This window comes from Dipodomys spectabilis, unplaced genomic scaffold (genome assembly GCF_019054845.1).
Source record: "Dipodomys spectabilis isolate Male_0828 unplaced genomic scaffold, ASM1905484v1 ptg000414l, whole genome shotgun sequence".
NCBI classification, from domain to species: Eukaryota; Metazoa; Chordata; class Mammalia; order Rodentia; family Heteromyidae; genus Dipodomys; species Dipodomys spectabilis.
Window position 1 is genome coordinate 3,499,691 of NW_024871091.1, and position 15,218 is coordinate 3,514,908.

A 15,218-nucleotide genomic window follows, 5' to 3' on the forward strand; every position below is an offset into this window, starting at 1 on the left:
TAATCCTAGCTAAAGAGGAGGCTGAGATCTGAGGATCACGGTTCAAAGCCAGCCTGGGCAGGAAAGTCCAGAGAGACTCTTATCTCCAATAAACCACTAGAAAACTGGAAATGGAGCTGTGGCTCAAGCAGTAGAGCACTCGCCTTGAGCTGAAGAGCACAGGGACAGCGCCCAAGCCCAGAGTTCAAGCCCCAGGACTGACCAAAAAAAAAAGAAAGAAAGAAAGAAAGAAAAAGGATTGTGATCATTTTCACCATAAGGAATTAATAAATTTATAAGGATATGGATAGATAGATAACCTGATATAAATGTTATGCAGTGTATACATGTATAGAACTGTTACATTGTACATGGTTAATATGTATAATGTTTATGGTTTCATATGTCAATAGAATACATTTTATAAAAAATGATTGAAAAGAAAGGCATGTATAAATAAACTGTGTAGTTATCATATTGTCAACTTTGATCCAGTGATTTAGTGAGTTCATGGCATAGATTAAGCTCTCTATCTGAAAAAAGCTCTGGGTGGTTGGTAGGGAATAGCAACATGTTTCTGTCTGAAACTTTGTACCTTTAATGGCTCCATTTCTCTGTATCTATCTCTGAAGTTGATTTACTTCTATTATCCACCACAGGGTGGCCATACCTGTAATTCTACAGGTATCCTGAAAATGCCTTTGGGATAGTGTGACAATGAGCAAGTGGTGAGAGCTCCTCTGAAATACAAGGTAACAATAATGCGAGGAAGCCTTCCTGATGCCTCAATACCAGGCTCTCATTCTTTCCAAAGTGTAGCCCTTTTCATTCTTCCGCTTTTTCAAGCCTGCTCTGATTTTGGGTCTCAAAAGGGAAGGGAAAGAAAGCAAACAAGGGATCTTCAGGTGGGTGTTGAGCACAAGGTGAGAAAGGATCCATTCCATCCCACGGTATGGACCACAGTAGGAACCAGAGGCGGTCTAGATTATCAAGGCATTGAAGGGCCAGCTAGAACACATCGGAATGTAAGGCATGTCTTTTGGGAAAGCTCAAAAGCCCTTAAGGTGTAGGCAGGGCATTTCCCCTTGGTTGCTCTCATTCTGTAATTATCTGTCTTAGTCCTTGCAGCTTTCACTCAGCCTTGCCAAGACACAATAGTGGCCCTTTCTGATGTATCAAGTTGCACCTGCAGATTGGGGAGGAGGGGATGGGGAGTTGGCAGCAGCATCTCTTGTAAACTCAGGCTTCCCATTGAAGGCTGAGGTGATTCTGTTCTCCTAGTCAAAGAGCTCTGAATGGGTTTCCATTTTGCTGAGGCTGGGCTTGGGGCTCATGAGGCCACTACAAAGGGCTGGAGTCTTAGGGATAAGCTCAAAAAGAAAAATCCAGAAAGAAGAGGAAGGAGTCTAGTAAAAAAAAATGTGTAGGAGTGTTGTGGCAGCTCTATTATCTGGGATTTACTGTTTGGCATAAGTGATCAAGTAAAATGGTTAAACAAATGTGTCTGTTCTAAGGTACAGATGTGGATGGAAGGTTCTCTTTAGTGCATTAGGACAGGGAAGAACTTGTGACTAGATAGAAGCAGCAAAAGATTCTGGAATTGGAGGGTGGAGGGTGGGAGGTTGTCTGAATCTGCGAAGTAGAGAAATAAGAAGGAAAAAAAAAATAAGGAGACCTTAAGTGAAGTGGTGTGGTAGGTGACCCATGTCGTCTGCACGAATCCCAAACACAAATGGTCACATCAGGACTCCCGGGGGAAACGGGTTTTGGATCCTACACATGGGCACAAAATGAAAAGTCAGTAAAAACCACTGGGTGGCAGCGTGGTGTGCGGGCGCAGCTCTGCAGTGCCTGCTGCTGCCACTGTCTCCTGGTGGGGGTGGGGGGGGGGGTGGGGGTGGTGGGGTGCTGAGCCTGTCTAGGAGTCCTGCCCTCCTCTTCTGGATGGCTACAAGTGTCGTCAAGCAAAATAGCTCAGCGGGTGGGGGGATGGGGTAGGAAGTATCGGTGAACTGGGGCAGAGATCTGGAAAAGTTCCTGGGGCTTTGGTCCAGCTGTAACGAGGAAACACTGAAGGACCACCCCCTACCTATGCTGCACTCCGCCCTAAAGCATAGCATACCCCCCCACCCCCTTCCCTCTGACTACCTCATCCTGGTTCGTCCTCCATCACTGTTCCCTTCCGCAGCTCCTTCCAGGGCAGGGGGGGCGGGCGGGAAATGAGAGAAGATTTGGGGGTGCTGGGATAATGCTTAAGCCTGTACAGGTGTTAGTGGGTGCGACCAGCAGGGGAGTGGGGGTGGGGGGTGGGGCGGATGGGGGGTGGGCCAGCAGCTGAGAACCAGTAGCGGGGCTCGGGGAGGGAGGGGCCGCCAGCGAGGGAGGGGGCCGGGGAGGAGGTTGCGCTCTTGTGGAGGGCGCCTGCAGCGACGGAATTCCAGTGCTGCGACGGTGCCGCGCCCAGAGCAGCAGCAACAGCCAGGATGCGAGGCCATTACCTGTTTGATCCCTGGCGGAAAGCTGGCACGGGCCAACTTTTCCCGATTAGCAGGCCAAGAAGTTACAAGGACTAGTGGCCGACGCGGAGGGGCCAGGGTGAGGGAGCTCCCCCGCGCGCTGCCTCCTCCCTCCTCCCTCCTGCCGCCCGCGCTCCCGGCCTCTCTCCCGCCCGCCCGCACGCTCTCCCTCCGCCCGCCTCTGGCCCCCTCCACGCGGGCACCAGGCGAGGGGGGTGCCGCGAAACTCCGACCCGAGCCACTTGGACTTGCACACTGTCCTCGGGGCTCAGGGGCCGAGCGCACGCACTCGCGCCGCAGCTCTGCCACTGCCTGCCTGTCTCGCCTGCCATCCCGGCCCAGGGGGGCGGGGGCTGTGGCGTCGGCTCGGACCCAGGCAGCCAGCAGCCCCGCACGGAAAGGCGAGAGCCACCGCCAGAGGAGCTCGGACGGCATGCTGAGCCCCCTCCTCGGCTGAAGCCCCGAGTGCGAAGAAGCAGCTCGGGCCAGCGCAGGCTAAGGAGACCCAGGCACCCCAGGCACGAGCCACAGCCGGAGAGCCGCGGAGCAGCAGCAGCAGCAGCGGGAGAAGGAAGAGGAGGAGAAGCCAGAGAGGGGCCGCGCAAGAAGTGGTGGTGGTGGGCGTCGTGGCCATGGCGGCAGCAATCGCCAGCTCTCTGATCCGTCAGAAGAGACAAGCCCGCGAGCGCGAGAAATCCAACGCCTGCAAGTGTGTCAGCAGCCCCAGCAAAGGCAAGACCAGCTGCGACAAAAACAAGTTAAATGTCTTTTCCCGGGTGAAACTCTTTGGCTCCAAGAAGAGACGCAGAAGGAGACCAGGTCGGAAAAGGCTTTCGCATTTTATTAAAAAAAAAATCTTTTTCCTGGTTCTGGGCTTTTGCATTTGCCTCCTATACTTTACGAGGGTGCGGGGAGGGGGGGAAGGGGGGCGGGCGGGCAACCGTAGGTGAGTTTGTCTGTAGCCCATCTTGTGCCCCCTAGCCGGGATGGCGTGCGTGTCTAGGAAGGCGATTGCTTTCTTGCCTCCTTGCTAACCTTAACAGGTTTGCTGCATTGCAACTGCCCCGGGACGGGCTGGGAGCCTTGGACGTGCACCTTTGCTTTCAGACGTGTGACTCCCGTGTGTGGTGGGTGACCGAGAGGCTATGGGAGCGCAGTACCCACACATGCTATCCTGTGTGGCGTGCAAATTACCCTAGCGGAGCGGGGAAGACACCACATCTCCCCTTCCCCCCACAGGAAAACCCAGGGAATCCCCATGTCTTTATCTCTGCGACTCAGACCCTTCCCCGCTGATTTTTCCCATTTCCTCCTCCCCAACAATGGACTTGCGCTGTCTAGGCATTGCATTTCTTTGATGACTTCGACGCTTTGGGTGGGTGGGGGGGGGAACATCCTTGGCTTGGGGTGCAGCTTTGAAGTGTTTGTTGGGGAAACCGAACAGGGGCGATTGCTAGAACCTTGCAGCAAAGAGTTTGGTGACGTGGTTCAACGAGTAAAACTGGTTGCTTGGTATTAAAAAGGAACTTGAACTCATCACCAGATTGAGGGTCGTTTGGAGCCATTTCGCTGATCAAGAGTACCACGAGATTCCCAGAACTAGAAAAAAGATTCCGATCGCTATAGCTGTCAGGTTGCGTCAAGCAGGACCTTCAAGGAAATAGGCAGTTTGTTGTTGTTGTTGTTGTTGTTTGCCATCCTTACCCAAAATGAATCTTCTGAACTACTTTATTTCACCGTTTACTAGATATTACAGCACACCAAACTTACTTTATCTGTTGTTTCGTGTTCCACCCCTTCCCATAGAAATGCAGACATATCTTTCTTGTTTGCACAAACTTTGTAACGCATTAGCTGTGAATTAAGCTTGTTTTAAAACGGCTTTAAATGAACCACGGGTGTGTGGCTCGAATAATCATGTCATTTCAGCACAGGTGTCTGTATTCAGTGAAAGCGAATTTTGGATAACTTGACTGTTATTGGTAAATGAGGTGCTTGATTAATCATGGTGATTCATAATTGAAAATCATTTTAATGAAGAACCCATCGTTTTGGTAATCGTATTTATGATATTAAATTCGAAAATGTGAACTGATTTTCTTTCCTCCCCATCAACAAAAAACCCTCCATGCTTCACATTCATTTTCCTTTAGCATAATTAATATAAGAGACAGTGATGATTGTTTTATCTTTCCCTCCTCCTAATTTTGTATGGAAACCTTAGGTCCTTTGATAGGATTCCAGGTTAGCTATGCATATTTACCCTTCTTAGAATGGAAGAGATTATATATTCAAAGTGTGCTAATTCTGAAGGAACTAAAGAAATAAAGATTTCTTTAGTTCCTTTATTTCCTTTCCAGTAGCAAAAGCTAGTGGGGTTTTGGCCCCTGGTTGGCAAACAACTCAAAACCATTTCTATATGCCCTCTTTTCCTTCCACGGAAAAGTGTTACATTGTTAAAAAGGGAAGAAAATGCATTTGCCAAGTCATTCAGAATGTTCAATGAGGTAGAGTGCCACTCTGTAAGCCAAAGGACAAGCTGTCAGAAACATTGGATGCTGTCAGAAGCTCTAGGGCTTTACCAATGTTGCGAGGTATGAATCAAGTGTTTCTTCAGTTGTTTGGACATTTATTCTAAAACTTATAATTGGTTGTATGTTTTTCTTCTGCTTCTTAAAGGTTCTTCAAAAGAGACTTCATTCAGACTTCACTTTTCCCATTAATATCTATAGTTGAAAGAATTTTGAATACTGAGTCTTTTGGGGGTATATATGCACAATTTATCAATTGATCCAAGATATTATTTTTTTTTCAACAGAGCCTCAACTTAAGGGTATAGTTACCAAACTATACAGCCGACAAGGCTACCACTTGCAGCTGCAGGCAGATGGAACCATTGATGGCACCAAAGACGAGGACAGCACTTACAGTAAGTGACTGCTAAATAAATGTTATATGACAGTATGTTGGTGCTTTGTGTGCTTCTTATTTCTGTGTCAAGCAAGCAACCGTCAACAATCCCATAAGCAAGTAGAAAATATGGTTATGCCATATAATCCTGTTTATATGAGTTTACCTACAAGACACTAGACAGAAAAATATCTAAAATAGTAAACTACAGCAAATAATGTTGTCACCATCTGAAGAATGAGCCAAGGGTCATCCCCATGGTAATCTAGATAGATTTATGACTGTCCTTTGGATTTCCTTACTTTTTTCCCACAGAAAATGTATTCACCCACACACTGATCCTGAAATAGCATGTTATCTCTACTCTTAAGAACCACTCTCATCCTAAGAGGCAGGAGGCAGGAGTGCTTTCATGCCATGAGAATTCATCATTACAAGCTTTCATTCCTACTGTCCCCTACACACAAACACACACACACACACACACACACACACACACACACACACACACACACAGATATTTCTCTGAGACAACTTGGTGGGTAAATGGGTTTCTTTTAGTGATTTTTTTTTTTTTGTCGGTCGTGGGGCTTGAACTCTGGGCTTAGGCGCTGTCCCTGTACTCTTCAGCCAGAGGGGAGCACTGTACCACTTGAGCCACAGTGGCACTTCTGGTTTTCTAGTGGTTTATTGGAGATAAGAGTCTCACGGACTTTCTTACCTGGGCTGGCTTTGAACCGTGATTCTCAGATCTCAGCCTCCTGAGTAGCTAGGATTATAGGCACGAGCCACCGGCACCTGGATCTAGTGATTCATTTTTAACTATGGTATAAGTAAAGGTCAAACTGGAGACCACAATGATGAATCGAAACAGGAAATTCATAAAAAAAAAATAGCACAATGTTTATCTCTAAGTTATTGAAAAAAGATAATTCTGAGACATTATATAACCTCTGACTGTGTATGTTTCACTTATTTGGAGAAATAAAAACAAACACAAATAGTGCAACCTCCTCTTCAATGATAATAATTACTAGGTTTTTTGTTTTTTCAATTCCCAGATATCTGCAGACCTTGTGGCTAAAATTGTTCGTTCTCACAATTCATTCCCTGGTTTCTGCTATGTATTACTTTCCCTCAGACTTCGATAATTCTCTGAAATCTATTTGTCAGCTTTTTTTTTTCTAAAAAAAAAAGGCAAGAAAAGTAGGTCTGGGGGATTAATAAGGACCTTGCAACTGGCTCAGAACTATACGGCTAAGCTATTGGGACAAGGGTCCCAATATTAACAAATAATTTCACACATTCTAGGAATGTTTCTTAGGATGATGGCCAGGCTGTGACCTCAAGAGAAAGTCATGCTTCATTACCTCTTAGGAAGATTTTCTTGATTCTTAGGATAAAGAAGCTGTATAGGAAATGGTTTTTCACTGGTTTTCAAAATGTTGTGTTACTATTGTCACATTAAATTTTTATAATGAAGCCTAGCTGTTTTTCCATGCATGCTCTTCTGTTTAAAACAGTTACTCAAGTGTAAGTAGAGCACCTTACTGGAATCAAATAACAGATATGAGTGCATGATGAGTAGTCATAGCACAGTCCCCCAAATTATATGCACTAATTGGGGTTTTAGGGAAGGAAATACCTGAAGAAAATATTAGTCATTATTATAAGGAAGGTCATGATTAGATCTAAGTGAAATCCACCTAGTCAGTCTTTCCCTGTCTATATTTTGCCAGTCCTGGGGCTTGAACTCTGGGCCTGAGCACTGTCCCTGAGCCTCTTCAGGGCTAGTGCTTGACCCCTTGAGCAACAGCACCACTTCTGGCTTTTCCCGATTAGTTTATTGGAGATAAGAATCTCATGGACTTTCTTGCCTTGGCTGGCTTCAAACTGCCATCCTCAGATCTCAGTCTCCTGAGTAGCTAGGATTACAGGTGTGAACCACCAGTCCCCAGCCCCATCTATGTGAATATCTTTTTCGGGTCTAAACAGGAGAACTATTTTGTGTCCACTATTCATATGTGTTTCCTGAAAAGGCAAAAAAAATGTGGATGATTCATTATGTTGTTAGTAATAGCAGTGATATGCAAAACTCAATGAGATCGCATTGTGTGGAAACATTTTAGGAGATACATATCAAAACTAGTGCTCTACCACTGGAGCCACAGCTGATTTCTGGCTCTTCATTGGTTGACTGGAGATAATGAGTCTCACATACTTTCCTCCTAGGCTGTGATCCTCAGATATCAGCTTCCTGACTGGCTAGGATTATAGATATGAGCCACCAGTGGCCAGCTCTAGTATGAATGTAATTCATGTAGTAGGTTTTACTCTCCCATGCCTACATATGCAGAGCTTCTTCTTCCTCTTGTTGCCTTATGTGTCTGATATGAAGATCTTTTCAGTGTACTAATGATATTATTAGATCTCTAAAAGCTGATAATGAGAATCTGTGATTAGGCAGATTAAAACAAAGACAGGTAAGTCAACCAAAGGTAAGTATTTCCCTAATATGCTGCATACAAATGGAAAATAGTAACTCAAATAGCAAGGTAGTAGGACTTAACTCAAATCCTCATGCAAGAATGATCAGAAGCTTTGCTTTCCCATTGAGGATATTGTGGCTGAGGCCAGCCATTAATAATTAATTTAATGTGTCAAAAAAAGAAGTTTATCCATCAAAATTTATTCTTATTTCCCCCCCTGGAGCCAGGCAATTTTCTTTGACATAATTTTTGTAGTTAGTTAAATGAGTAGAACCAGAATAAAGGTTTTTTATTCAATTATTCATTTACATACGAGTCCCTTAACATGTATTCCTGATACGATATTTTGTCCTGAATTTTTCTTTGTATCATCTTTCTCATTAATATAATGTTTTGTTCAATAATGTGAATAAGATTATTGATAGCAAATCATTTCACATTTGCACAGACATATCCATTCCTAAAAGTGTGGACTGTTATTTTGCATTTAAGCTTACCTTTATGTAGGTTTATTTCAATGGTAAATGTCAGTACGATGAAATTCCATCATGAGCAAATCAGCCATGATAAATTATGTATTGTTTTCCTTGAAAATGGAAAGAAGATAAACATTGTATGGCTCTAGTTTTATTTTATTTGCCTTGGATGCAATGAAAGCTATTTTGGAAGGATAGTTTGTTTCTATTCAAACCTACAGTAATATTTATGAGTTCTGAATATCAAGTTTCTCTAGTGTACATTAAAAATTAGTTTTCTTAATCTTTGTGAGAAACTGACCTTAGCTTCAAGTCATGAGCATGGCTTGAGAATAATCGTCAGCAAACACTGAGTTCAAATAAAAACATAGCTCTAAGAAAAATGGTCCTTTACAAGTAGAAAACACCAAAACAAGACATAAGGGATCTTCTATTGATTATAAATGTTGCATAAATGTAGGCTAAAATATGAGATTTTAGGTATTTAATGAATGTTTAGATGCACAAATGTAAGTAATTATATTTTTTCATGTATTGAGATTATTTTCATCCTAAGTAAAATTTAAGTCCAGGAAAAATTGCCTAGATTCAGTGAAACCAAGTTAGTGATTCTGTCATAGCTAAATTTGGGTAAAATTTCTTTGCATTTTTGTCTGTAAATAATGCTCCTTTAGGTACATTTGAAGCCAGCCCACTTGTGATACATTTTGAATATCTTAAGAAAATATTGATCAAGTACATATGATCAGCTACTTCACATTTTTCTCTTTCTTCAAGGTTTTATTTTGTTTTTGTGTTTTTGAATCCAGGTTCATAGTAATTTAGGATATGTGTGTATTTATTGTGCCACTGTTGGTGCTTGAACTCAGGGTCTGGGCACTGTTCATTACCTTTTTTTTTTTTCCGTTGGTCATGAGGCCTGAACTCTGGGCCTGGGCGCTATTCCTCCGCTCTTCAGCTCAAGGCTAGTGCTCTACCACTTGAGCCACAGTGCCACTTCCGGCTTTTTTCTTTTTGCTTATGTGGTGCTTGCAAGGCAAGCACTCTACCACTGAGCCACCTTCCCATTAGCTTTTCTGCTCAAGGTTGGCACTCTACTACTTGAGCCACAGCTCCACTTTCAGTTTTGAATGGATTGTGGTACTCTTGGCTTTTCTCCCTTTTTCAGTTGTCCATTTTAGAAATTTTAAACATTTTATTGCTCACTGATACTCAAATTAGTGAGTGGCTGGAGAACAAAGTAAAAATCAAATCTCTATTTGTCTCTTCCTCCCTCCCCCCCCATCAGTTTGACCATTTTTCTTTCCTCCCTCCCTTCTTCTCTATTTTTCTACCTCTCTCCCTTCCTCTCCTTTCCTAACTCTGCTATTACAAGCTTTATTAAGATCACTAAGAAGGTTCAAAGCAGTAAAAATGAAGTTTTAGAAAGAATTCTAAATCTCATTTATGATTCTTCATCATGTATTCCTATAAGGTTTCAGGCCTAATGTTCGTTTTACAGTTGACAAGTGTCATTTAGTGGTATGGCTTCCAAACTCATATGGAAGTTTGTGTTATGTCACATTTTTTTTCTTTTGATGGGCAATTTTACATCATGGTATTATGATATATTATTTTTCCTAAATATATGGTCATTTTTATCATATACTTTGCATTCAGTCCACAATATGTATTGTGTGCACGCTATGAGCAAAGAGTCATCATAGAAAGAAATAGGACATATACATAATGTGCTCAAGAGATAGTCAACTTCTTGCCAGAGCATTGCATTTTTTCAGATATAGCTTAATGAAATCCAGAGTTGTAATCTGCTCAGTTACTTTCCTTTACCTGACAGAAACAGAAAAATACAGCTTTTAGTATGATGATTAGTGCATGAAGCACCATCAGTGACATGTGGTAGGAACCCTTATGTTTTGAACTGTACAGTATGTACAGTTTCTCTCTGGTATCAATGTGATTTTAAGGAAAAGAAAATTTGTGGGTTCACCAAGATATATTTAGTTCTTAATTATCCTTTTGCAGCCATACTGGACAGGTATGAGTGATCACAGATAAACTCCTTATACCTATGCATTGGTCCCCTTACATTCTTTATAGAAATAGCCTCAACCCTTGGTAAACTTATAAAACCAGACAAAAATCATCAGCATTGGTCTATGTCTCTTGAGGGAAAGGTGCACAGGCTATTTTCAAAAAATGTGTGTGGCAAGCATTACGTTTTAAAAATGTGCTGTTTTATTTTTATTCCCGATGTGGGAGGGAGTAGACAGCTGGTAGTGGGAGGCCACCCACTGGTTGTCTCCAGTGAGTGGTGTGTGGTTGTGCGGAGAAGCCTGCGTGTAAGTTTCACGAAGTCAGACCTTCACATGGAGAAATGAAGGCCTCATTGGCACCCATCAGCTGCCCACTTGCAACTGTTTTGTAGGAAACAAAAATAATAGAATATGCTTTTGTCAAATTCCTGATTTTTCAGTCCTGTGACCTTTGCTCTTGAGGATGAAATGCTAGGAACCCTCTGAACCCTATCTTGGAAAAAGTCATTTTTTTAAAAAAAGTACTACTTTAGACAGATAGTACTAACAAAAAATGACATTTTCTTCAAGACCTGGATTTACTTTGGGTATTTGCATTGGAAATGATACTAATAATTTAGATGACGGTGTTGGATTAGAATCCCTTCTAAAAGCCCAGGATTCAGTACCCAACCAATAGATCTTATTTGTGCCTGTAAAGTTTCAGCACCTGTCCAAGGGAAGACATTAAAACCTTCATTTACAGAGTAGGAAATATGTAGCATACAAACTAGTTCCTTGTATAGGATTTCCCTCAAATTGATTCCTCTTCTACAGCATTATTTAAAAAAAACCCACAAAACTATAGCACTGGAATAAAAATCTTCCATTTTTCTCTATGTGTTTAAGAATTTGTAGTTACAAGCTAGGAAGGTGGCTCAGTGGTAGAGTGCTTGCCTTGCATGCATGAGGCCCTGGGTTCGATTCCTCAGCACCACATAAGTAGAAAAAGCCGGAAGTGGCGCTGTGGCCCAAGTGGTAGAGCGCTAGCCTTGAGCTGAAGAGCTCAGGGACAGTGCCCAGGCCCAGAGTTCATGCCCCACAACCGAAAAAAAAAATTTGTAGTTACAGGCCTAGTTAAGTGACTGTAATCATGTCAAGTTTACTGAATGAGCCTCGATCTGTGTATTTCTGAATATGTATGTGTGTGTGTATAAAAAAATATATATATATATATGGATGGATGTATAATTTGTCTGTAGTTACCACGCATACATTACTTTTGGAGAAATAGTTCTTCTGAAAACATTGGAAGGGTATGAAATTTAGAATTTAACATTATTTTCATATTTCAGCTCTGTTTAACCTCATCCCTGTGGGTCTTCGAGTGGTGGCTATTCAAGGAGTTCAAAGCAAGCTGTATTTGGCAATGAATAGTGAGGGATACTTGTACACCTCGGTAAGCTTTTGAGTGCATGTTTTTGGTTTTCATCTGATATGAAATAAAATGTGTTGTATTTATGTCATCAATGCAGATTTCAGTGATGAGAGTGTTATATAGGTATATATATATCAGTTGAAAAGGTAATTTCTTAAGAAAATGGTATCTATTGCTAATTAATAATTTCTACCTATCATGCTTGGTGTAAAATTTAAGATACTGAAAATGTTCTCGTACATTGTCATTTGGGTCATTATGTAGCATAAAATAGTTCTTCTGTCCTGTGTTTTTCTTTCAAGCTTTAGGAAGCAAAACCATTGTATATATTTATTCATGTTTACTTTAGAAGAAATTAATGAGCTTCTCCCCTTAAATCAACGTTAGGACAAAGGCTAGTTCTAGAAATGCTTGTAGAGCTTAAATAACGGATGATTGCTGTTTATCTCTACTTACTTTCTGTTTTATTATTACTTTAGGTATACAAATTTATGGGGTAACTTCTGATAATTTGATACATATACCTATTGTTAATTGTCAAACTGGGATTGTAAACATCTCTACTTCTTTATGTAATTTGTAATATTTTTCTTTTTCTTCTTGGCTGGTACTGAGGCTTTAACTCAGGGCCTCAAGCTCTCTCACTTGACTTTTTTACTCAGAGCTGATGCTCTACCAATTGAGCCAAACCTCCAGTTTTGGCTTTCTGCTGATTAATTAGAGCTAAGTTTCATAGACTTTCCTGGTTGGGCTGCATCTGAACTGTGATCCTCAGATCTAAACCTTTTGAGTAGCTAGGATTACAAGTGTGATTAACTGATACATTGGTCAAATCAAATATTTTAATTAACACATGAATCATATATATTTATGGCCTACAGTGTGCTATCTCAGTACATGTATATAGTATATACTGATTTACATTTCTGTCCCTTTTTCATTATTTTATGTTAGTGCCTTTTGAGTTCCTCTCCTCGATATGTATAAAATATATACTTTGAACATACCATTTTTTTTCTGTGAAGCACAGCTTACCCTCTCTTGCATATAAATTCCAACTTGCAGTTTTCTTACAAGTTTGGGGTGAAACAAGTGAAAAATGAAGTTTTTCAGACAAATTTGTCAACACAAACTGTAATTTAATAAAGAACATGGGATGGAATTGAAGGCTTCAAAATGTTTAACATTTAAATATAACCTAAGATGTTATAGTACCAGAGCTCGGATTTCATTTGTATCAGTAGATCTTGTTTGAGAATTCAGGAGACCATTTAAATTACGAATATTTTTAGTCTTTATTTTTAATTCTTGTATTTTAAGAAGAGGATAGCATATTTAAAATGAAGAAGATTGCTTGTCAAACTTCTTATTAGCTTGCCTTGAAGGAGGTTATTATTATGACTATAAAATCTTTTCATCAAACTACATATAAAACACTTAACCTGTATTCATTCTCGCTCTCTTGTTCTCTGAATTTACATCAAAGCAGGTATTGTAGAAACCAGGCTATAGCCCTGTTTTTCTGCAGCCAGGATGGGAAAGGGAAGGGCTCAGAAAACAGCAAGACTACAAAGGGTCTATTCTTTAACATTCACCTCAAACTCTAGTCACTGTCAAAGTTCCTATCAGGCCATTTCAACCATCTCATTGCTTAACAAATAAATATTGGACTTTTGTTCTTTTTACTAAATAAATATTTGAATTCATTACCAACTTCATGAAGCCTATCACTTTATTAATGTAATGCTATTATTATAAATTATAGGAAAAAGTGTTTTTTTGTTTTGTCCATTAAGGTAAAATGATTTAATAATAAAAGATGCTAAGTTATCTCATTTAAAACAACAGAAACAGTTGCAAAGGTAGTTTTTTTAGTGAAAGGAATGCTTTCTGAAACTAATATGCAGTCATGAATAGGAAATTAAATATAATGAGCATACTCTTGAGAAGGTAAATGCCAGATAGCATAGGAAATAATTACTCAGAATTTCACTAGTAGCTTGTCATCTCTATAATGGTGCAATGATGAGAAAGGTTGATTGAGAATAAATCTTGTAATAATCCTTCAAAAATCCTGCACATTTTGGAAATATTTAAGTAAGAATGGGGAAAATCATTTAAATTATGTAACATATCAGGCGCTCCAACTGGAGAAAATTAGAACATTCAATATTAAATGCAGGGGACTAATACTGAAAATTTGTAATGTACCATTCAAATGGAGCCATTATTCCAGAAAGCTGGTAACTATCAATGTCATGTCCACTCATTTCTCATAAAGGCTTCCTAGGGGAATCTTCATTTGTAGATTTATGGCTTTCCTTTCTATGATGTCAAAACCAATGGATAGCAAAGTGTAGAACTGTATGCATTTCCTATTAAGGAGAGAAAAACCTTAAGTAACATTTCTAACTAAAAATATGGAACTATGTTTTTTATTAGGGAGTAAAGATTGCTGATTGCTGATCCTGGAGCTCATATAAAGAGTAATACTCTATTTGTCTGTGATAGGAAAAAAAATCTGAATGTTCTCAGGATAAAATTCAGTTCCTCTCATTCCCTATTGATTAGGTCTTGGGAAGCCTTGTTCATCACCATCCTCTGTAGATATTCTATTTTATTGTCATATTTAAAAGGTTCCCAGACTATATCAGGATCAAGTTATATCCTAATGACTTCAGCAATTTATATTGCTAAGACCAAAAAGTTCATCAAGAAGAAGGTTGGAAAACAAACAAACAAACAAAAAATCCTCAGAAAATTGAAAGTGGTGCTGTGGCTCAAGTAGTAGAGCACTCACCTTGAGCTGAAGAGCTGAGGGACAGCGCCCAGGTCCAGAGTTCAAGCCCTACAACCAACAACAACAACAACAACAAAAAAAAACAAAGAAAAAAAACCCCTCAATCATTTTTGTCGTGTGAATCGACACCATGGCTTTTCTACTACAGAAAACACCTTTGATCAAAGGTAAGAAGAAAGCAAAAATCAGTGCAGTAAGGAATTTGCTTGTGTTGAAACCATTGAAGTAAAGCACCATGAATTTATACTGAGTATTCTAAATTTCTGATGCCTATCCTTTTCTGCTCCTACTAGCAACTTCCTTTTACATTTTTGAAGGTCTATCCCTGAGATGATGAAAAATTCTGATCCTTGAAAGAGCTTTCTTATTTTATCTCTTTTTCTGTCTTGTTTTATATTTCAGCTTTAATTTTTTTTCAAATCTACATCACACATACACACACACACACACACACACACACACACACACACACACACACACTCCATGTAGTTATTGTTTCTGTGCTAACAATGTACTTTTCATGATTAATCTCAACATTCTTGTACTTCACTCTCTCCCCCCCCCCCCGCCTCCCCCCCCCCCCCCCCCCCCCCGT

The 15,218-nt window shown here is 40.7% G+C and overlaps 1 protein-coding gene across 4 annotated transcripts in view; it reads left to right on the forward strand.

Annotated features, from left to right (window-relative positions):
- Nucleotides 1–15,218, forward strand: part of Fgf13 (fibroblast growth factor 13) — a 485,628-nt gene that overhangs the window by 404,896 nt on the left and 65,514 nt on the right. For 3 of the 4 annotated variants that reach the window (XM_042667588.1, XM_042667590.1, XM_042667591.1), the window contains 2 exons: nt 5,314–5,424; nt 11,741–11,844. In XM_042667588.1, the coding sequence (XP_042523522.1) occupies nt 5,314–5,424; nt 11,741–11,844 (215 nt within the window). Of the gene's footprint in view, nt 1–2,912; nt 3,315–5,313; nt 5,425–11,740; nt 11,845–15,218 lie in introns of those variants that run through there. The other variant, XM_042667589.1, reaches the window with a different exon arrangement.